General features: G+C 39.4%; 1 protein-coding gene across 4 annotated transcripts in view; it reads left to right on the plus strand.

Annotated features, from left to right (window-relative positions):
- The window catches only part of LOC122559763 (endoplasmic reticulum aminopeptidase 1), an 80,108-nt gene that overhangs the window by 23,885 nt on the left and 30,597 nt on the right, over positions 1-25,626 (plus strand). Inside the window, exons 6-11 of one of the 4 annotated variants that reach the window (XM_087999032.1) lie at positions 5,631-5,785; positions 6,795-6,908; positions 14,418-14,549; positions 18,022-18,153; positions 19,827-19,910; positions 21,435-21,601. In XM_087999032.1, the coding sequence (XP_087855158.1) occupies positions 5,631-5,785; positions 6,795-6,908; positions 14,418-14,549; positions 18,022-18,153; positions 19,827-19,910; positions 21,435-21,601 (784 nt within the window). Of the gene's footprint in view, positions 1-5,630; positions 5,786-6,794; positions 6,909-14,417; positions 14,550-18,021; positions 18,154-19,826; positions 19,911-21,431; positions 21,602-25,626 lie in introns of all 4 variants that reach the window. The other 3 variants (XM_087999024.1, XM_087999038.1, XM_087999035.1) reach the window with 3 other exon arrangements.

The following is a 25,626-nucleotide window of genomic DNA, read 5'->3' on the forward strand; positions in this document are numbered from 1 at the left end:
TGGAGGAGGTGGGGGTGGACCTAACAAGGGAGTCGGGAGGGAATGGTCTCTATGAAACACAGATAGGGGTGGGACAGGAAATATAACTCTGGTGGTGGGGTCCATTTGTAGGTGGCAGAAATGCTGGATGATGATGCAATGTATGTGGAGGTTGGTGGGGTGGAAGGTGAGGACCAGGGGAGTTCTGTCCTTGTTGTGATTGGAGAGGTGGGGTTCAAAGACGGAGGAGCGGGAAGTGGAGGAGATGCATTGGAGGGCATCGTCGACCATGTGGGAGCAGAAATTGCGATCTTTGAAGAAGGAGGCCATCTGTGATGTTCTGTGGTGGAATTGGTACTCCTGCATGCAGATGTGGTGAAGGCAGAGGAATTGGGAATAAGGGATAACATTTTTACAGGAGGCAGGGTGGGAGGAGGTGTAGTCCAGGTAGGTGTGGGTGTTGGCGGATTTGTAATGGATGTGTGTGTTGAGTCGGTGGCTGGAAATGGAGATGGAGAGATCCAGGAAGGGGGGGGAGATATCTCTGATTGTCCAGGTGAACTTGAGGTCAAGGTGGAAGGTGTTAGTGAAGTAGATGAACTGTTCAGCCTCCTTATGAGAGCATGAGGTAGTGCTGATACAGTCATCGATGTAGTGGAGGAAAAGGTCAGGAATGGTACTGGTGTAGCTGCGGAGGATGGACTGTTCCACCTACCTGACAAAGAGGCAGACATAGCTGGGGCCAATGCGGGTACCCATGGCTACCCCTTTGGTCTGGAGGAAGTGAGAGGATTGGAAGGATAAATTGTTGAGGGTGAGGACCAGTTCAGCCAGACAGATGAGGGTGTCAGTGGAGGGATACTGGTTATGTCGGTGTGAGAGGATGAAATGGAGGAATTGGAGGCCTTCGTCATGGCGGATTGATGTGTAGAGGGACTGGATGTCCATGGTGAAGAGAAGGCATTGGGGACCAGAGAAACAAAAATCATGGAGGAGGTGGAGGGCATGGGTGGTGACCCGAACATAGGTGGGAAGTTCCTAGACTAAGGGGGACAGGATGGTGTCAAGGTATGCAGAGGTAAGTTTGGGTCTCTAACCTTGTGAACACATTTACATAGCCAGTCCAATTGAATTTTTGGTCGATGGTAACCCCCCAGATAATGCTAAAGTGGGGGGTCTAGTAATTAACTATTCTGAATAAGTGGTTAGATTCTCTCTTGTTGGAGATGCTTAGTATTTATTTAGTGTGAATGTCACTTGACACATATCAGCACAAGCCTGAATGATGTCCAGCTGGTATAATGAACACATAAAACCAAATTCTGTTGTTTCTGGCTGGTTATCTTTTTTAATGGTGGAAACAAGGCTCAAATTACTTCTAACTAAATACTCTGTGTGAGTGACGTCCAATAGCTTTAAAATTTATACAGCATCCAAACATAACACCAGATAGAAAAGTGTTTCATGAAATGGTTTGTGAGCTAAGAACCTGATTGTACATATAGTCCCCTTTTAATTTATGCATGATTCCATTTTAAAAGTAGCCGACAGAAAAGCTTTCGTATTAGACAAGACAATAGTTAGTTTGTTACAAAGCACTGCCATGAGTTATTTAAGTAAAAGTAATAAAGGTATTGACTAAATACGCAAGCAATTAATGCAGACAAAGATAAAAGATCCTCCTAAAGATCAAATTCAATTCAGTCCTTTAAGATACCACAGTAGGTCTGTCGTTTCAGGTTGAAATGTTAGTTGTCTGGATTAATGGATTGAAGTTGAAGTGTTGCATTCAGTAGCTGCAATAGCTTCTTCAGTTGGATAGTCAGTTTTCCGGTATAGTTAAAATCACTGGGTAGAACACATTTGGTCAACGAGCAAAGTTTGTTTTTCCTTCTTGATTCTGCTGGCATGACACTTGAAGACAGTTGAACCCCTTTCAACAGAACAGGAATGATTTCTGGTACTTCTAGTGACAAAAAGAAGACTCATGCTATTCACAATATTTTCAATGAGCTGTGGTTGGAACTGTCATCTTAGGCCCTCCTGAGGTGATTGCACCAAAGTGGCTTTTACAGCCTGCCTTTTATAATTCAAAAACTCAAAATGACTGCTCTGCAACTCTAATGAGACTGGAATCCATTTGGTTTAGCTTCCTGGCTCCTTATCATTGTCACAGAAGCTATGATTTTTTTACAGCTTCGGAAGATTTAACTGTGTCATCTGAGGCTTAGTGAATTTCAAATGTCTTTTGTGATTCTTCTTGAGATAAGTACAATCTGATTTCTTCATCTGGCTGATCACAGTTTATTCCATGTGGTAAATTGGAGGACTTTTGGAAGCCAATTCTTTTAAGGTTCCTTTTGTCCATTTGAATAAAGATTAGCTTTTTACAAAATCTTTATCATACAACTCTGTTCATAATATAAGACTCTTAACTGGTGAACCACCCTGCTGCAAAAAGCAGATCCCTGGGACAACAATTTTCTGGTTCTTCATTTTCAGTCAGTTGATAGCACTCGAACCTCTGAATCAAAGGGCCAAGTATTCCATGACTTGAACATCATTTGCACTTCAGTGTTGTACTGGGAAAGTACGAGATTGTTAGAAGTTCCATCTTTATTGAGATTTGGATCTAAAGTTGTATCAACTTTTAAATATGCAGATTAATATTATATTATATTATATTATCTTGATCTATCAAGGTAGTGAAAATGACCCGTTAAGTCACATTGAGTTGAATAAAAGCTCAACAATAAAAACCTTGCTAGACACCCATAAGCCATCAATGCACTTAGCCGCAGAGGTGAGAGAAGTCTGAATTCATCAGGTCAAAAGAATCATACAAAGTTCCAGCCAATCCAGCAGTGATATAAAGAATTCTTTGTGTACTTATACATTCTGTCTGGAGATGAAATAAGTGATGAGGTCAGTTATATGCTTTGGTGAAAATGGGTTTGTGCTGATGTCTTGTTGTGCTAAACCAAATGAATGTTCAGCTCTCCTGAAAGTGTATCAATTACCACATATGTGGACGTGGATCAGTAATATTACACACTGTAGTTGCTCACTTCAGTCAGTGGTGTAAATATGGAATGTGGTTGTTGCCTTCACAGCCGAATAAAATTCAGTATGTAAATGATTTTGACTTCAGGTATGTGGTGCATCTCCCTTTCTTGTCTCTATAAAATTGTGCACATTTCTCACACAGAGGTCACTATGAGATCTTGAGAGAATATTTGTGGGGGGTGGAGGACCTAAAAACTGCCTCAATTTTCTTTCCTTCATTCAATACTACAATTCTTCCATAAAGCAACCAAGCAATAAAAATCCCATTGGCAATCAATCCTTATGTAGTTTATAAGTAGTAAATCGCTTATGTAGTTGCTGCTAAAACTATTCATCAGGCAAGCCCCAAGGGCCTTAGGTTGTCACAGGTAAATGCAGCTGTGTCTGTAAAGAAAGCAAGAGAAAACACTGCAAAAGTCTCTTTTCCTAACATGATTAATCAAAGGTCTTTTAGTCTTCACTTTTTTAAATTTAAGTTTCAGTTGTTCCAGGCAGCGGCTACATTTTAAGTTAAATCAATCTGAGTTTGAAATGCAAGCATAAATTCACAGAATTTGGAGTGCTGATATCGAAGGTCCCAGTTAAAATATATTCGAATGATCATGTTTTAGAGTCAGGTGATGGCAAGGAAATCTAAATTGGATTGTTGTCAATAACAATTGGAAACCTGACAGAAATGGGTCTTGACCTTGACCACACCATACAAAACTCATGTGTATAGAAAAAGCCCAGTCAATGTCTCAAATTTGATTTTTTTAAAGCAAAAATGGTAATTTTTTTTAAAAAGAGCATTCTTTCATTACTTTGTGTAGCTCTTCATAGATTTTGTGACAACTTGGTTGATGATGTTGTATGACTCCATGCAATATTGCTAACAGTAAAATTTGGTTCAAGAGGCAATTGACAAAGTATCAATAGGAAGAAATATTATGATGTCATATCAGATGTCAGAGGTAGTTTCTTTACTCAGAGAGAAGGAGGGGCGTGGAATGCACTGCCTGCAATAGTAGTAGACTTGCCAATTTTAAGGGCATTTAAATGGGCATTGGATAGGCATTTGGATGATAATGGAATAACGTAGGTTAGATGGGCTTCAGATTTGTTCCACAGGTTGGCGCAACATCAAGGTCCGAAAGGCTAGTACTGCGCTGTAATGTTCTATGAATAGAAGAATCATTAATTCACTACAGTGTGGAAACAGGCCCTTTGGCCCAACCAGTCCACACCAACCCTCCGAAGAGTAACCCAACCAGACCCATTTCCATCTGACTAATCCACCTAGCACTATGGGCAATTTAGCACAGCCAATTCACCTGACCTGTACATCTGTGGGAGGAAACCCATGCAGACGTGGGGAGAATGTGCAAACTCCACACAGACAGTCATCTGAGGCTGGGATCGAACCAGGGACCCTGGTAATATGAAGCAGCAGTGCTAACCACTGAGCCACCGTGAATGTAGGTGGATTGTGTTGTTGGGTGGCTTTTTATCTCTTTTCTCCTTTCTACACTAAAAATGTTTGGTTTTTATTTAGTGTTTGCTCAGAATAAATGCTCGCTCAAATTTTAAGCTCAACGGTAACTACTGTTGTGTTGCTGCTGAACTTTTTGTGTTGCCCACAAAGACTTACAATCCCCATGGCATTGGCTCTGACACTAATAGGACAATGCCCTGACTAATCAAAATCAACCTGCTTGGCTGTTAACTGTTGATCAGCATTAGTGGGTACTTTTCCATAGCAACCACCCCACCAATCAGAGTCCACTTGCTAACCAGAGTTGAGAGTGTGGTGCTGAAAAAGCACATCCTGTCAGTCAGCATCCGAGGAGCATGAGAATCGCGTTTCGGGCATAAGCCCTTCATCAGGAAATGCTAACCAACCAGCACTCTCCTCATATTCAGCATACTTTTTGGTTTTTGCCTTGAATTTGTATTCTTGCAAAATGTTCTGATGAGAACAAGATTAAAAAAATTCAGCAAATGTGCCTTTTTCAGAAATATGCAATGCTAAAATTATGACGTATTCTTTCCTAATTGAAAAATTTGACATTCTGCAAATTTGTGCGAGGTTTTTAAGTCCAAAGTCATTCTCAATTGTTAAAATTCCAGTCACGGATATCACACTTCAAGTGTTTTATAGCGAGAGTAATAGTAAGTTCTCATCAGCACAGTGGTTTTTCTATTTGATTGCAATGTGCCTCATAGGGAAGAATAGAATCACTGAATGTTACAGGATTTCCTTGTTTATCTGCACATGTGCAGACTCCAAAAGTTGCTGTCAGTTTCAGAGGAGTAGTGATGGCAAATGGTGCTGAAAATTTCACCACCATAAAATTTGGGACATTGTCAAAAGAAATTCAAAATGCATCTCAGTGATATTAAGTGAATAATAGTTGGATATTTGTTACACCTGTTTATGATGATTGCAGGCAAGAGATATCACAGTCTGCATGCAATGTAGGTATTTTCAAAATTAAGCAAATCATTTTTAGTTGGTTAAAGTACAATTCTACTCTTTCTTGGACTCTCAAGCACAAGCCAACTTGTGCAGTTCTTTTTCTTTAACGTTGCTGATTTGCCCTCAGATTTGGCTGCTATCCCCGACTTTCAGGCTGGGGCGATGGAAAACTGGGGTCTGACCACCTACAGAGAGTCAGCTCTGCTTTACAACCCTGTAACCTCTTCAGCCTCTGACAAACTTGGAGTCACCTTGATCATAGCGCATGAACTGGCTCACCAGGTAACATCAGTTTAACATTTTGCAACTTTAATTGAAAGTTAAAGACTAATCAGGCGGAATATCTTTCCACTACTCCAGTTGAACATGGAAATGACAGGCAAATGAGTTGAGAGACAGCTGGAGCCTCCTGGCCAACAGCTCCATTTTGCTTCCTTGCTCCCTATAATGGGTGCTACAAAAGGAGTCATGTGGAGCAAGGCCTTCTGTCCCAGTTAGAACCATTTTTCTTAGCACTGTTTTGTAGGATTACCTAATCCACCATTCTGGTAGACCTGGGATAGTTGCAACAGCGCTCCAATATACAAGAATTTGCCTAGTGGAAGACTTCTCCTCCCTTCATGTTGCTGCTCCTCAGTTACCTGAAACTACAGAGCCTGCAGTTCTGCTGTTGTCTTTTATGAACCTTCACTGCTGTTTCTGTTGGAAGTGTTCCTTAGACTGGAGTGCCTTTGGTGTCATTATTGGTCATAGGAGTCTGTCACATAATGCACTTGGATTCAGGAAATGAACTGGGGTTATGGAAATCTTTGAGGTCCAGTTGGAAGTTTGTAATGGTATTGCCTTAATAACAGGATGGTAAATCTTTTGTTCAGCAATCAGGAATATAGTTGTCCTTTTTTTTTTCTTTTAACATCTATGATAAAAAAAGAAACATTCCCTTGATGTCCGCTGTTGCAGCCCTTAATTAGCCACTGATTGTCCTCAAGTGTGGCTCAGGAAAGAGTTTGCTTCTGATTTATGACTCATTCAATGTCGAAGAATTCTTCGAACTTTGAAACAAAAATGAAACTCTAGAAGTGAGAATCAATGATTGATCTCATTGCTATAGCAAATTAGACATTGGCATTCCAGTGTGCTATGAATACATACTGTTTTTCTTTACATAATATTTTGAAATAATAGTTGCTATGCTGGATTGTGTTAACCTGTGGTGTATAAACTCATTATTATTTATATAGGCAGCAAAAGAATAAACTAGTTGCTGATGTCTGAAATGTATTTCTCTTAGTGGTTTGGAAATTTGGTAACCATGGAGTGGTGGAATGATCTTTGGCTGAATGAAGGATTTGCCAAGTTCATGGAAATTATCTCGGTTAACATCACACACCCAGAGCTTCAAGTTGTAAGTACTGATGAGCTTTTGTTGAGGATAATTGAGGAGTCTAGATCTTTTATAAGGATCATCGTCACATTGTAGTGAATTCTGTCTATTAAGAAATTGCATATGTTAAACATCTCATATTTAATATTGTGGAAAAGACTAAGCAAGCTATAAATTTCAGCTGCTCCAGCTTGAAAATATTATTATAAAATAATAGATAAGTCATATCCACAGTGCACTGATGCAGATACAGAAATATTATCTGGCAAGGTAGTGATGTCGCTGTCTTCCTACTGAACCGTGAGAAACAGATTCAAACTTCCCATTCATATGTGATGATTTGGATGTGCCGATGTTGGACTGGGATGGGCAAGATCAGAAGTCTCAGCCTTCGAGACACACAGCAATGCAGAATCGCTGAGCAGAAACTGATAGCTAAGTTCTATATACATGAAGATGGCCTCAACCATGATCTTGGATTCATGTTGCGCCTCATGTAGCCCCACCAGACATTGTTCTATAATTTGTAAAATCTTCCTTACGGTCTTGTTTTAACACCATCACCTTGATAACGTGTTATGGTCTCTCTGCCTTAATTAGTTTACACAGTTTTAGATTACTTGTTAGACCCTTGGCATGCATCTCTTATAGGCAAAAGTGAGGACTGCAGATGCTGGAGATCAGAGTCTAGATTAGAGTGGTGCTGGAAAAGCACAGTAGGTCAGGCAGCATCCAAGGAGCAGGAGAATCGACATTTCGGGCAAAAGACCTTCAAAAGCCATTCCTGATGAAGGGCTTTTGCCCGAAACGTCGATTTTACTGCTCTTCGGATGCAGTCTGACCTGCTGTGCTTTTCCAGCACCACTCTAATCTAGACATGCGTCTCTTATACCTAACATGTCATTCCAGTCATTTGGTTTGTCTTGAGTACTATCTTATTTTTAATTTTTTGTAATTATCTCTCTGCCTCAACTAATTGGATCATAGGTCATCCCTTCACTTGCTATTCAGCTATTGACACTTTACTCACACCGTCTGACACTTGATCACCTGCAGAGACTTGCTATTCAGCCTGTCAACACTTTATCACAGCATTTGTACCACCTTTTGAACTCTCTGCCTATAACTTCCATGCCTGTGCTTTCCTTCACTTCACCTGGTGAAGAAGTAATGCTTTGAAAGGTTGTGATTTCAAATAAACCTGTTGGACTATAACCTGGTGTCATGTGACTTCTGACCTCATTTATATGTGATTAGGTGTTGACTTTTGGAAGCAATCAATATGAGCTCCTAATGATCATGCAGAGTGAGAAAATTTTGAATTTGAATTGCCTTAATCTGCTCTCCTCCAAATTTTAACAGTTAAACCATTGGTGATAGAAATGAAAAGTTAAGGGCAGTTACTTGCTTGAGCTGCTGACCTTTTAGCGAAACAGTGGCATTGAAGTTCATTAAAAAAACTGTTCAGTCATTGTTAATGATTGGTGTGTTTGCTAAAATAAATGGAACTGTTGTACTTTGTAAAAGTTTAGTTTCTACCTTTGGTTTACTAATTAAAGATATAGTAGAGTTGGTTAAGGTAAAGTTGCACAGAATTCATAATAGATGAATCATAGAAGTGCAACTTCAGTGCAACTTGAGAAGCTGAGACCATCTGGGACGATGCAACCCTCTAGATGTTAGAATGTGCATTCACTTCTGGTCTCCCTGCAATAGGAAAGATGTTGTTAAACTGGAAAGGGTTCAGAAAGACTTAGAAGGATTTTGCCAGGATTGAAGGGTTTGAGCTTTAGGGAGGGGCTGAGTAGGCTGGGGCTTTTTTCCCTGGAGCATTCGAGGCTGAGGGGGGACCTTGTAGAGGTTTATAAAATCATGAGGGGCTTTGGGGAGAGGCTGAGTAGGCTGAGGTTTTATTCCCTGGAGTGTTGGAGGCTGAGGGGGTCGTTATAGAGGTCTATAAAATCAAGGAGTTTTTGGGAAGGGTTGCATAGGCTGAGGTGTGTTTCCCTGGAGCATTGGAGGCTGAGGGGATACCTTTTGGAGGTTTATAAAATCATGAGGGACGTGGGTAGGGTAAAGAGTCAAGGTCTTTATCCCAAGGTCTTTTTCCCAGGGTAAGGGAGTCCAAAACTAGAGGGCATAGATTAAAGATGAGAGGGGATCGATATAAAAGGGATCTAAGGGGCAACGTTTTCATGTAGAGGGTGGTGTGTGTATGGAAGAAGCTGCCACAGGATATGGCAGAGGCTGGTACAATTACAGCATTTAAAAGGCATCTGGATGGGTACATGAATAGGAAGGATTTAGAGGGATATGGACCAAATGTTGGTAAATTGGAGTAGATTTGTTTAGGGTATCTGGTCAATGTGGATGACAATAGGCCATTCTGCCCTTCGAGCCTGCACCACCATTCAATATGATCATGGCTGATCATCCTTAATTAGTATCCTGTTCCTGCCTTATCTCCATAACCCTTGATTCCACAATCCTTGAGAGCTCTATCCAACTCTTTCTTAAATGAATCCAGAGACTGGGCCTCTACTGCCCTTCTAGGACAGAGTATTCCACACAGCCACCACTCTCTGAGTGAAGAAGTTTCTCCTCATCTCTGTCCTAAATGGTCTACCCCGTATTTTTAAGCTGTGTCCTCTGGTTCGGCACTCACCCATCAGCGGAAACATGTTTCCTGACTACAGAGTGTCCAATTCTTTAATAATCTTATATGTCTCAATCAGATCCCCTCTCAGTCTTCTAAACCCAAGGATATACAAGCCCAGTCGCTCCAGTCTTTCAGTGTAAGGTAATCCCGCCATTCCAGGAATTGACCTCGTGAACTTACACTGCACTGCCTCAATAGCCAAAATGTCTTTCCTCAAATTTGGAGACCAGAACTGCACACAATACTCCAGGTGTAGTCACACCAGGGCCCTGTACAGCTGCAGAAGAACCTCTTTGCTTCTATACTCAATCCATCTTGCTATGAAGGCCAGCATGCTATTAGCCTTCTTTACTACCTGCTGTACCTGCATGCTTACCTTCATTGACTGGTGTACAAGAACACCCAGATCTCTCTGTACTGCCCGTTTACCTAAATTGATTCCTTTTAGGTAGTAATCTGCCTTCCTGTTCTTGCCACCAAAGTGGATAACCATACATTTATCCACATTAAACTGCATCTGCCATGCATCTGACCACTCACCTAACCTGTCCAGGTCACCCTGTAATCTCCTAACATCCTCATCACATTTCACCCTGCCACCCAGCTTAGTATCATCAGCAAATTTGCTAATGTTATTGCTAATACCATCTTCTATATCATTAACATATAGTGTAAAAAGCTGCAATCCCAGTACTGATCCCTGCGGTACGCCACTGGTCACTGCCTGCCATTCCGAAATGGAGCCGTTTATCACTACTCTTTGTTTCCTATCAGCCAACCAACTTTCAATCCAAGTTAGTACTTTGCCCCCAATACCATGCGCCCTAACTTTGCTCACTAACCTCCTATGTGGGACTTTATCAAAAGCTTTCTGAAAGTCCAGGTACACTACATCTACTGGATCTCCCTCGTCCATCTTCAGAGTTACATCCTCAAAAAATTCCAGAAGATTACTCAAGCATGATTTCCCCTTCATAAATCCATGCTGACTCTGACCTATCCTGTTACTACTATCCAGATGAGTTGTAATTTCATCCTTTATAATAGACTCCAGCATCTTTCCCACCACTGAGGTCAGACTAACTGGTCTATAATTTCCTGTTTTCTCTCTCCCACCTTTCTTAAAAAGTGGTACAACGTTAGCCACCCCCCAATCCACAGGAACTGATCCCGAATCTATCGAACTCTGGAAAATAATCACCAACGCATCCACGATTTCTCGAGCCACCTCCTTCAGTACCCTGGGATGTAGACCATCAGGCCCTGTGGATATATCTACCTTCAGACCTAACAGTCTCTCCAACACCAATTCCTGGCAAATATAAATTCCCTTAAGTTCAGGTCTTTCAGCCACTGTTACCTCAGGGAGATTGCTTGTGTCTTCCACAGTGAACATAGATCTGAAGTACCAATTCAATTCTTCTGCCATTTCTTTGTTCCCCGTAATATATTCCCCTGTTTCTGTCTTCAAGGGCCCAATTTTAGTCTCAACCATTTTTTTGCCTTTCACATACCTAAAAAAACTTTTACTATCCTCCTTTATATTTTTGGCCAGTTTACCTTTGTACCTCATTTTTTCTCTGAGTATTTCCTTCTTAGTAATCCTCTGTTGCTCTTTAAAAGCTTCCCAGTCCTCCGTTTTCCCACTTATCTTTGCTATGTTATACTTTTTCTCTTTTAACTTTATATGTTGTATAACTTCCCTTGTCAGCCACGGCCACCCATGCCTCCTCCTGGGATCTTTCTTCCTTTTTGGAATGAACTGATCCTGCAACTTCTGCATTACACACAGAAATATCCGCCATTGTTCCTCCACTGTCATCCCTGCTAAGGTATTGCACCATTGAACTTTGGCCAGCTCCTCCCTCATAACTCTATAGTTCGCTTTATTCAACAGAAATATTGTCACTTCCGATTGTACCCTCTCCCTCTCAAATTGCAGAGTTGGACTGGAGGGTTTGTTTCCGTGCTATATAACTCTAACTCTAAACCATCACTCCTTCCATCACCAATGCTCAAGAGCATCACAGTGTAGCATCTATAAGGTGCACTGCAGAAATTCCCCAAGGCTCCTTCAACAGCACCTTCCAATCCCACAACCACTGACATTAAAATCCCTTCTAAGCATCTCACCATCCCGACTTGGATATTTATCATACCTTCACTGTCTTTGAGTCAAAATCTTGTAATGGCAGCTAGGCATGGGCGATAAATGTTGGGTCCAGCAAGCTAGGGTCACATCCCATGAATGAAATAAAACAATGATTTTCTTGTTCACCATCACAGATTACCAATTTCTAGCACTGTGTATCTGTGCATAGATTACATAACCTCAACGCCTTACATAAATGTTCTCAGTACTATTTTTCTTGTCACATTCTCTCAATATAATGACAAATAATAAAAATGTTTCATAATAACTGAAGGTTAAGCCAATCCATTGAGCTATTTTTCTTTTATGGTCTTTATTAAAGATCTATACAGGGATTTGAGTAACATATGGAATAGTGAGGTTGGTGGTAGAGTCTAATGCGACGTCTGGCAAAGCTAATCTTAACTTCAGGAGAATCTTGCCGCACCTTTTATTTTTTTGCTGATTGTTATAGTGTCCTGCAGATTTATCAGTGGCAAGTTGCCAATTTAAAGGTGATTACTGTTTGTTAAATATCTATACCCCACAACTAGCCTCATTACTATTCAGCTTCCCATCATACCAAATGTGCCAAACAAGCTCACCATTAAGGATTATTAACATAGAAAGTCAGCGTATGTTCTTGAAAACTTCATCTCATTGCTGGCTGCAAACCACCTTCATGTTGGACACAGGGCACTAACATCTTGGATACACTGCAAAGGCACCAGTCACACGGACCCCATGTGCCTGGGCATTGGCATCTGACATGTGCCAGCCACAAGACCCTTCATTACACATCTCTGATCCACTCACAGTACACCTGGGGTACACTGGCAACTTTCATTATAGTGCTGCAGCAAGGACACTTTATGTTCAGGGACACAAACAAGCTCACGGACTGCACCAGGCTGCATCTTCAGCATGTTTACTTATTGTCACAGCTCGTTCTCGCTGAGGCTACCGAGATGCTCATGGCATCTCCACCTGCCTTGCCACTTAGAGTCTCCTCATAAGGGCAGCACACCACCCATCATGACTCTTTCTGCTATATTATGAGCTTTCTTTTCCTCCTGGCAGGAGAAGGAGGTAATGTGTTAAGGGAGATTAAAGTGGATATGGCAGCTGTTACTCTAGATGCAGTTGGGGAGCTGTCCTGAGTGAGTGAGTAGAGGGGATGGAGGGAATGTATAGTGGTGTCGGGGACTGGTATGGGTGACAGGGAGTGAGGGAAGATGTTGCAGCCATTACTGAGAGTAGTAGAGAGCAACTGGTGGCCCCTTTTGCCAGAGTGGAGAAGGTCATTGACCTTCTTCCTACATTGCTGTATGTTCCTCCAGCTGAGCCTGCACTGACTCAAGTGGACCAGCCTGGCATGGTGTGGTGCCATGAAATCCACTATTGGCCCTGCAGGAAGAGAGTACCCTGCATCTACAACAGTCTACAGTGGGATCTCTTGGTCCTTGCCTACAAAGCAGGCCACCATTCCCCCTGTCTGTTACATCCAGGGGCAAAGGTCCCATACCGTGCAGGGCAGCTCCTGGCTGACAGTGCTTCTCCCGGTGCTACTGGGCTTTTAAAGATGGCGGGGTCACTAGGAATGCCAGCAGCTACCTGATGAGTGGCACATTGTTTTGGGAATGGCACATGTTGGGATGGGGATAGAATCAAACATGAGGCTTGCCATTGATACTGTGAGAAATCTTGCAAGACCATGCAGCAAGATTCCTTCAAAAAACTACACAACTCGCTCTTAGCCAAAAACTGAATGGTTCAGCCTGTTATGTAAAAGCTGAGTCTCATTTAATAACATGACTTTTATTTTGAGTCGAAATGTGTGGTGCTTGAACAGCACAGCTGGTCAGGCAGCATCTGAGGTGGAGGAGAATCTATATTTTTGACTCTGACCCTCTCAAATATATCGTCAGATCATGTTCATTGTTCCAAGCTTCCAAGGTGCTTGAATACCATTAGGTCAGTTGTATTGATGAACATTTTTCTTCAGCTTTTACAATTTTTTATTTAGTAAAATTGTTTGAGGAAAATAATCTTAATTACAATAAAATTTGTGAATGGTTAAACTTTATTCTATTCCATGGTGTCGACCTGCAAAATTTAATATTTGCAGTATTGAGCTCTCCTGGTATCCCGTAGCAATTTTGAAATAAGTAATGAATATCTAACAAGCTAGCTATTTCCCAGTGAATGTGCCACTAGACTTATTGGGGCTTAACTGAGAGGTTATTTCCAGTGTCTGGGGCATCTAAAACTTGGGGGCAATATTTATGTGTGTTTATATCAAAACATGCAACATTAATCAGTTAAGAAAAAGGACAAAGTTAGTACATTTTTGTCATGGCCAACATTTTACTATTTTTGAAGCATGAGGATGAATATCTGTCATTCTTCATATCTCAGCCACTGATGCTGAAAGTGCGTACATGAAAACAATGAAGACCAACCAGGGACAGCTTTGTCAACTGACTTTATTTCATCCAGTCAAGAAATGTCAATGATTCTGTTCAGTGCTTAAGACAGAGCATTCTGAGTACTGCAGAATCCAAACCAAATCCGTTCTCGTTCTGTGGTAGTGATTGTTCAAGAATGGTTGTGAGACATTTGTTTTGCTTTGTTTAAATAACAGACTAATTACAATTTGTTATGCTGTGGCAAAAGTATGTGTGTAAAGTGTGACTGTGAAATTCTAGAATTCGAGTGTAAATCTTCCTGTTTCTCATAGAGAGAATTCTTCTTGGGTAAATGTTTCAGTGCAATGGAAGTAGATTCCTTCAATTCTTCCCATCCAGTATCAACTCCAGTGGAAAACCCTGCACAGATCCAAGAAATGTTTGATGATGTCTCCTATGAGAAGGTATGTTGTGAAATTAACCTATAGTTGCTTGTTGAGTGGAGAAGCAGGAAAATAGTAATTCAGTAGCTTATTACTTGAATTTATACAATGTAATAAAAGAATGTTCCAATTATTAGTAATCTGTCTTATTTATTTGAAAATGAATTAATTGCTAAAGAATTCATATGGTATTGAGTAGTCAATGGGGAGGGACTTGGTAGGTTCAATGCATGATAACAGAGAAAGTAATGAAGCCTTTTGTGTTCGTACTATATAAAACTAGCCAACTCGGTGTGACTTATAATAAGTTGGATAACAAATAGAGTTGGGGAGGTAAGCAGAGAGTTTTGGAAAGGAGAGAGAGATTCAGGAAAATTACAATTACCAGAGAAGTGGAATTGAGTAAATTATTTGGAGGTGTGCGTTGAGAAGTCTGGGTCCAATTTGATTTCATCCTAGGATCTTAAAAGAAATGGCTAGTGAGATAGTTGATGCATTGGTTTTAATTTTCCAAAACTCCCTAGATTTAGGGAAGATATTATTAGATCAGAAGATAGCAAATATAACCCCTTTATTCGAAAAGGGAGAGAGCCTAGTAGTATTGTCACTGGGCTAGAAATCCAGAGATCCAGGCTGATATCTGGTGACATCTTCGAATCCTATCATGATAGATGGTTCAATTTGAATTCAATAATAATTTGAAAGACAAAGCTGGCATAATGGTGACTGTCAATTGTCGTAAAACAAAAACCCATCACCTTCACTGATGTCCTTTAAGGAAGAAAATTTGCCATCCTAACCCTACGTGTGACTCAAGACCTAGAATACTGAACTTTAGGCAATTAGGGATGGGTTTTAAATATTGGATTATCCAACCATGTCAGCATACCTCAAACAAATCTTAAACAAATACAGGAAGCAGAAATATATGGGCTAGTCAATTTAACATTTTTTTATTGGAAAACTGTTGAAGGTTTTATTAAAGAAGCTAAAGTAGAACACTTGGATAAATTGAAGGCAATCAAACAGATGACATAGTTCTGAGAAAGAGCAATCATGTTTAGTCTGACAAATAGAGTTCTTTGATGAAGTAACATGTGCTTTGGCTGAAGGGAAACTGATGTTATCCATCTTATCAAATGCCTTAGATATCCCGAAGGCATTTGATAAGATGGCCTAGAAAAAGGATAATACACGTAGGGCCTATCATATTTGCATTGGTAGAAGATTGGCTGGCCAATAGGAAGGAGAAGGGTATAAATGGATCATTTTCTGGTTGGTGTGATGTAACAGGTAGAATGCCACAGGAATTAGTGCTGGCACCTCAACTGTTTGCAACTTATATAATTATTTGATTGTCAGTTTTGCTGATGACACAAAGATAGCGAGGCGCTATGAAAAGGACATAAGGAGCCTACACAAAGTTATAGATTGGTTCAATGAGTGGGCAAAGGTATGGCAAAATGGAACATAATGTGGGAAGATGTGAAATTATTTATTTTGGCAAGAAGAATATAAAAGAAATATTATTTAAATGGCGAGAGCTCTAAGATGCAGAGCAACATGAGTATACTTGTGTATGAATTCCAAAAATTGAAAAAGTTAAGAAAGCTATTAGAATATTAACATGTTTTGCAAGAATAATTGAATGCAAAAGTAAAGAGGTTATGCTTCAGTTATGCAGGGCATTAGTGAACATCATTTCTTTGAATTTTCATTCTGGCAGTGTGGGACCTCCAACGAACTGGAATTCAGTGCCCAATTAATGTGTTGATATATATGTCACGTGTAGAATCTTTAGAATGGCTGTGCGTGCAGTCCTATAGCTTAGAGAGAACATTGTTGGTGGACCACACCCAGATAACTGTGTACAAATAAGATTGCTTAATTTAAGGGAGAATGTACATGTGTTTTTGGCAGTGTAAAGAAAGTTGACTAGAATAATACCAGGAATGGATGGGGGAGAAACATAAAAAAATTAGGAAAAGGAGTAGGCTATTCAGTTCTTTTGAGTCTGCTCCATTATTCAGTCTGATCCTGGCTGCTTATCTGACTCAATACCCTGTTCCACTGTCACCCCATGTACTTTGAACCTTTTAAACTCAAGAGCTATATCTAATTCTTTTTTTGGAAAACATTCACTGCTTTGGCCTTAAATGCTTTCTGTGGAAGACAAATCCACCAGCTCACCACTCTCTGGGTGAATAATTTCTCTGACTTGTACTGTGGGGAAAGGCTAGACATGCTGAGCTTGGAATTTAGAAGGCTATGAGGTTATTTAATTGAAATACATAAGATTTGAAGTGATCTTGAAGGCGTGGCTGGACAGAGGCAGTTTTTTGTTATGGAAGAATCCAGTACTAGGGTCAATATTTGAAACAAGAGGTCAGTCATGCGAATCAGAGATGAAGCAAAAGTTTTTCCCATAGAAGGCTGCAAATCTTTAGAACTCTCTTCCTAAAAGATTGGTGGAAGCAGAGGCTTGGAATATTTTTAAGAGAGAATTGGATAGATTCTTGTAAGCAAGGAGATGAATGGTTATTCGGAAAATGGGGAATATGGATTTGAGCTACAATCATCAGGCATTATCATATTAAATGGTGGCACAGTTTTGAGATGTCGAATGGCCTACTCTTGCTCCTTATTCCAATTTTGTTAACCTGCAAATACTAGCTGCAGGGAGTCAGTAAGCTCAGTTGGTTGGATGATTGGTTTGAAATGCAGATTGACGACAACAGCATGGTTTCAATTCCTGCAACAGCAGAGATTGCCAAGAAAGACTTTTCTCCTCAACATCTCACCTCAACTGAGGTATTGTGACCCTCAGGTTAAATCACCATTAGTTGTCTGTGTAATGAGAGGGCAGCCCTATGGTCGATTAGGACTATGGTGACTTTACCTTTATTCCTATGTCCATGTGTTTGTATGGCGGTTAAGGTAGCGCCTACAGATATTGTTTATATGTATTTCCACAAGACATTTGATAAGGTTCTCCGCAAACGATTATTAACAGAAGTGAGAATGGATACTGTTGGAGGTGACTGTGACATTGGTCAGTAGTAACCAGGGAAGTAGTAGGTGAGATAAAGGAAATGATCTGAGAGCGTGAATATGACAAATACATTCTGTGCTCTTACCATTTCAGGCACAACAGCTTATGATATAGTCACATAAATACCCGTCATTAATGTGCACAAATCCACTTTAAATTATTGTCTTCAGTGAAAAATACATTTTGGGTAGCAGTATTGATTAAAACTATACTCGTCTCAATCTGTGTGATGAAAAGTTTTTATGAAGTTGGTTATAGTTTCTTTTCTGTTTTTGAAATGGACTTGATAACACTGTAATCATACCAGAACTTTTTATAAATTCATTTGCAAATAAATGTAGTTTGTAAGATTAATTGATCAGCCTGCACTGTTTTTGACAATGAACTGATGTTGTAATGTGCGAAATTAAGGTTATTATGATTGACTGGTCTGAATTGCAGGGAGCTTGCATTCTGAACATGCTGATGGACTACCTGACAGAAGATGTTTTTAAAACTGGCATTATTCAGTACCTACGTCGCCATAGTTATGGAAGTGCAAAAAATGAGGACTTGTGGAACAGTCTGACTAATGTAAGCTCAACTGATTCAATTGTCAAATCGCTTTTGTTAGTATAGAGTGAATCATGTCAACTGCTTAGTGCTATTCTCCTTCTTTGCACTGGTTTGCAGCCAGGTGATTGCTAATGCTGGTGCAGTTGTAAAGAACCATCTGTCTGTCATGACTTAGAGTGGACCATGACTCAGTTGAGGCTGTTAAGGTGAGCTCACATCAGCCTTCTGGTTTTTATCCCCTCTGAGGAAAAACAGAGTTTCAGCTTGGAATCTTCTGGATAGAGTGATGGCAAGTGAAAATTTGAAGTGCTGGCAAGTTTTGCCCAAGTTAGTCTATTTTCAGGTTACTTTTAACTGAGACTAAGATAATGAAAGAAAGGTTAATTTACCAGTAGAAAATAGGATTAAGTTTCCTTACATCAGGAAAACCCACAGCTGGATGAAGAGTAAGGTTTCTTTATTGAAGAAAGTTCCTTCATTTTAAAGACAGAAGGAACAGACTTATGCTTGAGCCATACCCCTCCTCCTGCCTGCGCACCACCTACCCTCCCCCTGCCCCCCCCACTCCCATTGGATCAGTGGGAATTCTTGTGTCTCCTTTACAGGTTTTGCACATGCCACCTCTGAGTAAGATTATTGATTTGACTTTGGTTTGCAATGAATAATGTGCTGTGTACCAGATGCATTTTATAAAGGGAAAAAAAACTGATTTGACCACGCTTGGGAATTTGAAACACAGATCCTGGAGCTGGAACAGTTACATTCTAGTTATTAAGTAAACATCATTGAGGTCATGTTGGTTAACTTTTTCAAACAGGAGCAATGTTCAAAATCAGTGAGTATTTTTGCACAACAATCAGTCAGGAGATTAAATGGAATGGGCTCCTCAGAAGAGAGATTGTACTTGTTCTGTGGAAGGAGGAACTTTTAAGCAGGTGACTAAAAGCTTGATCAGAGTTTGTAAGCAGTGATGCACAAGAAGAAACACAAAGCAATTTAGAGTGGGAAACTGCAGCTTAGGGCCGAGATGCATAGGTATAGCTATCAGTGTGCTGGCAAAAGATGCCAGAGTTTGTGAAGCATTGGGTTCACAAGGTTGTAGGGTGCAGTTGGTGACAGATATTCAGAAGGACAAGGGCATGGAGATGTTTAAACATAATGCTGAGAATTTTGAAGTCAAGCTGTTGGTGGATTTAAAAGCAATGCAGGCTGAAGATGAGGATGGGTAAAAACATGACAAATTAGGATACAGGCAGCAGATCTTTGCCATCTTACAGGAATTTAAGGATGAGGATAACTTTATATTTAAATTTATTTAATTTTGTTATCATTTCAATAATTCCACATTTAAGCAAATTAGATTCCCCACAGTGTGGAAACAGGCCCTTTGGCCCAACAAGTCCACACCAACCCTCCGAAGAGTAACTCACCCAGACCCATTCCCCTGTGACTAATGCACCTAACACTATGGGCAATTTAACATGGCCAATTCACCTGACCTGCACATCTTTGATCTGTGGGAGGAAACCCATGCAAACACAGGGAGAATGTACAAGCTCCACACAGACAGTCGCCCAAGGCTGGAATTGAACCTGGGACATTGGCGCTGTGAGGCAGTAGTGTTAACCACTGAGCCACTGTGCCACCCATCCAAAATGACCAAAATTAAATTCTGTTTGTTTTTTTTCTAGACTTGTCCATCTGATGATATACATAGAAGCAGATTAAATGAGCAACAGTTTTGCTTAGGAAAGTCAGAACTACCTCCTGGCTCAGTAAGATTACAATTTTTAAAAAATTCATGTTGTTACTTTTTAGATGATTTTCATTCTGAAGGTAATAAGAATCAAAGTTTTGAAATGTAATTGTTTGGTGAAAAAGTCTGACTTTTACATTTGACAATAAAATATATTTGAAGTGTTATTCTAATTATTCTTTCTAAAAGTTTTATTTTGCATATTTCCTAATGTGTGCTATTAATCAATTTTTTTTTGTACCTCAATGTCCATCCTTTAAGAATTCCAATCAATTAGACATTCTAGTTTCTTTGAATATATTTCACATTGTTCTGAGTTGAAAGACAACCTGCTGATGCAAATAATTATATAGGTTTACCTTTATCATTGAACAAAAAACAAGGGAATACCTCTTTACTTGCATTTGGTGAATTCTGATTAATTGTGATTGCCAACTTTATTATTGTTTCACATAAATTAGAATCACATAGGGTTGCCTCAATTTCTCAAGTCTTAGAACGGTTTAGTATATTACAGAAATAAATGATCATATCTGTAATTTATAAATCATCCTATATTAATGCAGGGAACCTGATGTTTGTGGTGCTTGATGACAAAAGCTTCTTTACAGGTGACAGCATACTATGGTTATTACAGAAATGCCCTGCTAAAAATTCTAGATCAGCAGATTGGCATATTTTAAGAGCATTTAATTAATCACTGTATTCACAATTACTCTTCAATGTACCACAGAATATTTATTCTAGAATAATATCCATTCCAATCACAAACTCCTACACAATTCAAACCTGCTATGCTATGCAAGTTTTTTTTTAATTCATTGGGCATCGCTGGCTAGGGCAGCATTTATTACCCATCCCTAACTGTTAACAGTCAACAGTATTGCTAGTCTGGAGTCAAATGTAGGCCAAACCAGGTAAGGATGACAGTTTCCTTACCTAAAGAACATTAGTGAACTAGATGGGTTTTTCTGACTGTTCATAATGGATTTGTGGATTCTGAATTCCAGATTTTTATTACATTCAAGTTCCACCATATGCTTTGCTGGGATCCAAACCAAGGCCCCCAGAACATTATGTGGTTTCCTGGATTAACAGTCCAGTGACTTTACCATGAGGCTGTCACTTCCCAGTAAAAAATGGCAATGCACGAAGAAATATAAATGACAGTATTACCTGACAAGCACTTTATTCAAAGTATAGGTTAATGTAGAAAACCATGACAAAGGAACAACAAAGCAGTACAAATATATACAAAATGATATTTACAAATTCCAAATGATTTGAATTCAACCATATAAATGATATGATAATGTGGACATTGACAATAAAAGGAGTCATCAAATAATTTGAATTAAGTGAAATGTATGAATCTATTTTATGTGTAGTACCTCGGAAAACTGAAAGATGGCAGCACACTTTGTTACTTTATTGTGAGCTTTGATATATGACTAGGAATTAACCAAACAAAAAATTACTGTATCAGTAATAGTGGACACTGCAAAACATGTCAGTTTATTGTTCTTATCTTCATTTATAGCAGTGGTTCATGAAAGATGTCCTTGATGTAAAGGAAATGATGAATACGTGGACTCTTCAGAAGGGATTCCCACTGGTTACTGTTACAGTGAAAGGAAGAGAAGTATTATTACAACAGGAACTTTATCAAAAAGGTTCTAATTCCAAAGATGAAAATTCTGAATCTACAAGGTAGCACTTCTAATTTTTTTTAACCTTTATTCACATTTATCCTGCAATTAATCTTTTACTCAAACTTTTTTATACAAAGCATGATGACTATGTGGTGATAATCAGAATTCTTTGGATCTGTACAGCATAAGTTTGATATTCATGAAGCTACAATGAAACTTACCTGATAAAAGTTTAAAAACTGCAATAAACAACAAAACAAGAGTGCTACATGGTGGTGTGTCTAACACATTTCTTTATCTCCTTGGCTCTTGTGTTTGAATCATATGCAGATGGAATAAAGATTTCCTCTCTCCACTCATTTTTTAAAGTTCCTATGTAAGATGAGCATCAGAAATTTTAGCACAGCTCCTATTGGACCTGAAAACACAGCATAAGATGTTCTACAGTTTAACAGTTAATTGGTGAACATACAGATAAGTCTCAAGGATTGTTGTGAGAAATAAAAATTTCTTGAGTTTGGAGAATGTTTGATAAATTAAATCTCTGTAGGTGACGTTTCTTGTGCTTATATACCTTTTTATCTGTCTGCTAGCTTAACTCTGACTGTATCGCGTCTATTAACTCCCGGTTGAGAAAGTGATGATGTACTTTCTGAATATTACTTTGATAAATGTATTCATTTCAGTTACACAATGCACTACAGCTGGGAAATGATATTGCTCCAAATAACGTTGAGGTAGTAGTGCAAACAGGAAAATCAAACCTACATATTCCTATTCTGTTAATCCTGTCATATTATCAGAAAATGCTTAATTAATGTTTTAAATACTTGAGCATTTCCTTTAGCGTATGAAATGTCAAAATGTCAAATCAAATGCCAACATACCAATGTGCTGATTTTCGTGTGTGTGCGCGTGTGTGTCTGAATGCGTGCCTGTGGTTTGCCATCCTTAGGTAAAGTACTTCTGTTGATGAACCCAATAGAAGCCTCCTCCACATGCATAATGTACAGGAAACAGGCTAAATATAACCGTAGCTTCTGTCCCTCACTGGGAGCACGTGCCAGTCCTTTGGAATTGTATTTCTTACAGTTCTGACAGTGTGACAGTACTGCGCACTCCTGGAACTGGAAGGAGCCCTAATGTATTCTGATAAACTTTGCACACAGGCTTTTGGCACCTCAGGGAGGGGAGTGAGAGAGGTAGGTTTTGTCATAGAGGCAGATAGGAAGGAAAGGGTGTACTATCTACTCAGGGGTAACCCCAATGGTCATGGGTATATTTGCAAAACAAAATACTTTATTAAAAATGGCATTCCAGACATGTCTGCTCATGGTATCCGTTTTATGCAGTATAATATTTGATCAGTTGAGATTTTGACAAGCTCTATTCACCTTTTAATCAATTATTTACATTCTCAGGGATGAATGGGAGGATGATGGGCCAGCCCCCACCCTATGATGTTCTGGTACCGTGGTGCATAATTTGAGTTCACCTGTCTTATCAACATCTCACTTTTCTCCTTCAGAGAACTTTTGCCAAACCATGCTGACTTCTTCTAATTACCTTGAGTTTTGCTTTAATAATCTATTTTCATACTTGCCCCATGGCAATATATCGAGCAAGCTGACCTATTGTTTCTTGTTTTCTGCCTCCTTTCCTTTTGAAATGAAGTGTTACATTTGCTATTTTCTGGTCCAATAAGTCCTTTCCCAAATTGAGGAAATTTTGTAAAATTAACACCAATGCATCTACTACTACATCAGCAATCTACCTTAATGACTTTAGCAGTCCATCTGGACATGGAAACTTGTTAGGATGCAGCTCCATCAGTTTGCTTAGTGCTGCTTCCCATGTGACTGTAATTTTGCTAAAGATGCTCTCTCACTTTGGTCTCCTGATATATCAGTATTATTGAAATGTTTTTGTATCTTCTACATTGAAGACAGAGCAACATATGTGTTCATTTCTTCTACTATTTCCTTATTATCTACTGTTTACCTGTCATTCAGACTCTGTACAGGACTAAAGCTCATTACTCAATATTTACCTTTATTTACCTGTAAAAACTCTTACTATCCATTTCTCATATTCCTAGCTAGTTCATTTTATAATTTCTTCCCTTTGTTTAACCTTTTAGTCATTCTCTGCCATTCTTTATATTCGAAGCAGTTGTCTGATGTGCATTAATCTTTGTCGTGAGTGTGGTGCTGGAAAAGCACAGCAGGTCAGACAGTGTCTGAGGAGCAGGAGAATCAACGTTTCGGGCATAAGCCCTTCAGCAGGAATGTTTGAACTGCTGTATTGTTTGTTCCTCAAGATTGATGCTTTCCCTAACTTCTTTAGTGAATTGTGGATAGATTTTTCTTAAAAGTAAACATATGCTTATTCTGAATATTCTGAAAAATCCCCGTAAACTGTGTCTCTATTGATTTATCCCCTAACCTATTTTTCCAGCTCACTTCAGTTAACATGCTTCCCTACCTTACTTATGTTTAAAATATTCGTCTTGGACCTCATCTGCTTCCTTTCAAACTGGTTGTAAACTTAATCATATTATTGCCACTACTACTTGGTGAGGCCTTAACTCTGAGGTCATTAGTTAATCCTGACATGTTACACAGTACCAAGTCTAGTACAACCTACTGTCTGGTTCATGCCAGAACATGTTCATCTAAGAAACATTCTCAACATGATGAGCTGCTCATCCAAAGCTACTACTGCCAGTCTGTGTTTTTTTCAGGTTATATGCAGATTAAAGTCACCCGTGATCATCGTTGTCTTCTGGTACACTTTGTCCCACATTATGAGTACTGTTAGGGGACCTGAAGACCACTCCCATTAGTGGCATTTTTTTTACTACTATTCCATAATTCCACCTAAATTGATTCTACATCCCGATCTCTTTAACCAAGGTCATCTCTGGCTATAGCACAGATAATATCCTTGATTAACAGTGCTATCCCTTCAATTTTACTTAGCTTCCTATTCTTCTTGAACGTCATATTTTCCTCAACATTTTTGACACAATTCTTGTCATTGCAAAGCCAGTGGCTGTCAGATCGTATTTATTTCCTTGAATCTCTGCAATCAACTTACTTGCTTTTTGAATGCTATATACATTCAGCTACAGACAATTTAGTTTTAACGTTTTGTTATCTTGTAGTATCTAAATTTTGTATCTTCCTAGATATTTTCACTCTGCTCTTCCTGCTATTCTCTGACCCTCTTTTCCCATATTACTATTTCATTCTCTTACATTGTCTCTACTTTTTAATATCCCACATCTGTCCCACTTGATCCCTTGCCCCCTCTATTTAATTTAAAGCCCTTTCCATTTGCCTAGATATGCAGTTTGTAAGAATACTAGCACCAGCACAGTTCAGGTGTGGACTGTATAAATGGTGCAAGCCCCACTTTCTTCAGAAATGATGCCAGTGAGCCATGAACCAAACCCCACTTCTTTCAAACAAGTCTTCATTTCAATTTCCTTATTCTAAGTCATAATATCGATTGTGAATAGCTGAAATCCCAGAACTGATCCTTGTAGCATCCACTACTTGCAGCCTGCCAATTTGAAAATGCGCTGTTCAGCTCCACCTGTGGTTTCTGTTCATTAACCAGTCCCCATCTATGAAAATATATTACCTCCAATTCTATGAGCCCTGATTTTGCATTATTAACCACTGTGTGGCCCCTTATTGAATGCCTTCTGGAGTGTCAGATAAAATCATAGTCAGTTTGCCAGTTTAAAGATTTCTACAAAGCTGTATAATAGCAGACTATGTTGATAATAGTTTAATAATATGCTATAGATGATGGATGCTTCCTTTGGTGGGATCCAGCCTTTTAAGATATGCATGTATAGCAAATGTTCCTGTTTCTCTGTAACTTTGGATATGGGGCTGGGTGGATGATGGTAGATTGTAATCAGCAGCTTCTCCCCTCCGAAATGAAAGATGAGCTGTGACAATGCTCAATAATTTTTAGTTTCAGAGCATTATAGTTACACGAAAACAGCAACAATGGCCACCCCTCACTGACTTTTGATATTCCTGGGTGCAAACTCTTTTTAAAAAATCT

Source organism: Chiloscyllium plagiosum, unplaced genomic scaffold, assembly GCF_037043375.1.
Source record: "Chiloscyllium plagiosum isolate Xiang-an unplaced genomic scaffold, Cpla_swu_hap1 HiC_scaffold_2, whole genome shotgun sequence".
Lineage (NCBI taxonomy): Eukaryota > Metazoa > Chordata > Chondrichthyes > Orectolobiformes > Hemiscylliidae > Chiloscyllium > Chiloscyllium plagiosum.